Here is a 1361-nt window from a genome sequence, read left to right as displayed (position 1 = left end):
ATACGTATTATATTGATGAAGAATGAACGCAAATAAAATTCCAAGATACAGTAGTAGAATCGCAATATGTACTATGCGTACATTTGATTTCACACCATCATTGATTTTTTTTGTTTTTATATTAGTTGCTACATTCTTCAAATATACAACTTCAGACCTTCAATTAATGAAATATTTCATCACTACTCTTAACAACATGTCGCATTCGACATTATTATATCTACGCGTGACACGTAATGGTGAAACGAAGAACGAAAGTAAACAGATCCCACGAGACGGGATCAATGAAAAAATTCTCAAAATAACTACTTGTACCTAATTAATTAATCATAGACACTAGATACTCAAAAACCTCTTCATCACATGGAATACTAAGGCCACTCCCATGATCAAAGCCAAACTCCTCTTCTGCTTGCTGCAAGAGGCTCTGAAATTGAGGGTTGCTTAGATACGAAATAGGAACGATATATCTGGTTCTGTTCTCGCCCACGTACACTGCAAAATGGCCTCTTGGCACATCCATTGGCAGTCCTTCTTCAATCTCACCAAAGCTTTCTTTCTTCACTATTCTTGTGCATCTCTTCATAATCTGCTTAACTTTGTTGGATTTTGTGATGCCCATTTTGGTTGGATATTTGAATATATTGTAGAGAGAATTTTGATTGTGATGAAGAGAAGTGAGGAAGAGTTCACCTATTTATAGTGTGGATTTTTGGGGAGGCAAATGTAAATTGCTACCAACGCGGTCGTAGTACATATAGAATAACTGAAGCCTTTTTATATAAAAAAAAATTACCTCACCGAAGCCATATATTTATGTTATTTAATTTATTGCAAAACCAATTTCCAGTTTTAATATTGCATTAGTTTCACACACACTAATAGTAGTTAAAAAAATGTGATATGTTGTATATTTATGCATGGCTTTGCTAAATTAATTACACAATTAGACATGTAGAATCAACCATTATATGTAATTAATCATGTGCAAATTTATAAGAAGGTGGTAGGGTGAAATTAATTGTAAATTCTTCAAGAAAATAAATTATGGGACCCAATTTCTCCTAGGAAAATATCTTTTCTCAACAAGTTTGTCCTTACTAGGGGTGGGTAGGTAAGGTATACCTTACCGAAACCACCATACCGTATACCTTACCGTAAATACGGTATGCGAAAAAGTCATACCTTTACCTTACCAAAGTTTTTGGTATATCGAACTTCGGTATACCTTATATTCGGTATGACAAATTTCATACCGATACCGTACCTCATTTTCGGTATACCGTACCGAAGTTCGGTATACCTTATTTTTGCGGTATACCTGACTTTCAACATCAATTAAAATAGAAAATTAGAGTTTT

At 33.9% G+C, this 1361-nt stretch overlaps 1 protein-coding gene across 1 annotated transcript; it reads right to left on the bottom strand.

Moving 5' to 3' along the window:
• Positions 1 to 319: 319 nt before the first annotated feature.
• LOC125220739 (auxin-responsive protein SAUR50-like) lies at positions 320 to 622 on the bottom strand. The gene has a single exon (XM_048122886.1). The coding sequence runs from the start codon at positions 620 to 622 to the stop codon at positions 320 to 322; it is 303 nt and encodes a 100-aa protein (XP_047978843.1).
• Between the last annotated feature and the right edge of the window lie 739 nt (positions 623 to 1361).

Source organism: Salvia hispanica, chromosome 4 (genome assembly GCF_023119035.1).
Source record: "Salvia hispanica cultivar TCC Black 2014 chromosome 4, UniMelb_Shisp_WGS_1.0, whole genome shotgun sequence".
In the NCBI taxonomy this organism is placed as follows: Eukaryota; Viridiplantae; Streptophyta; class Magnoliopsida; order Lamiales; family Lamiaceae; genus Salvia; species Salvia hispanica.
Note: the sequence above shows the minus strand (reverse complement) of the source record. Positions and strands in the feature narration are given on the sequence as shown.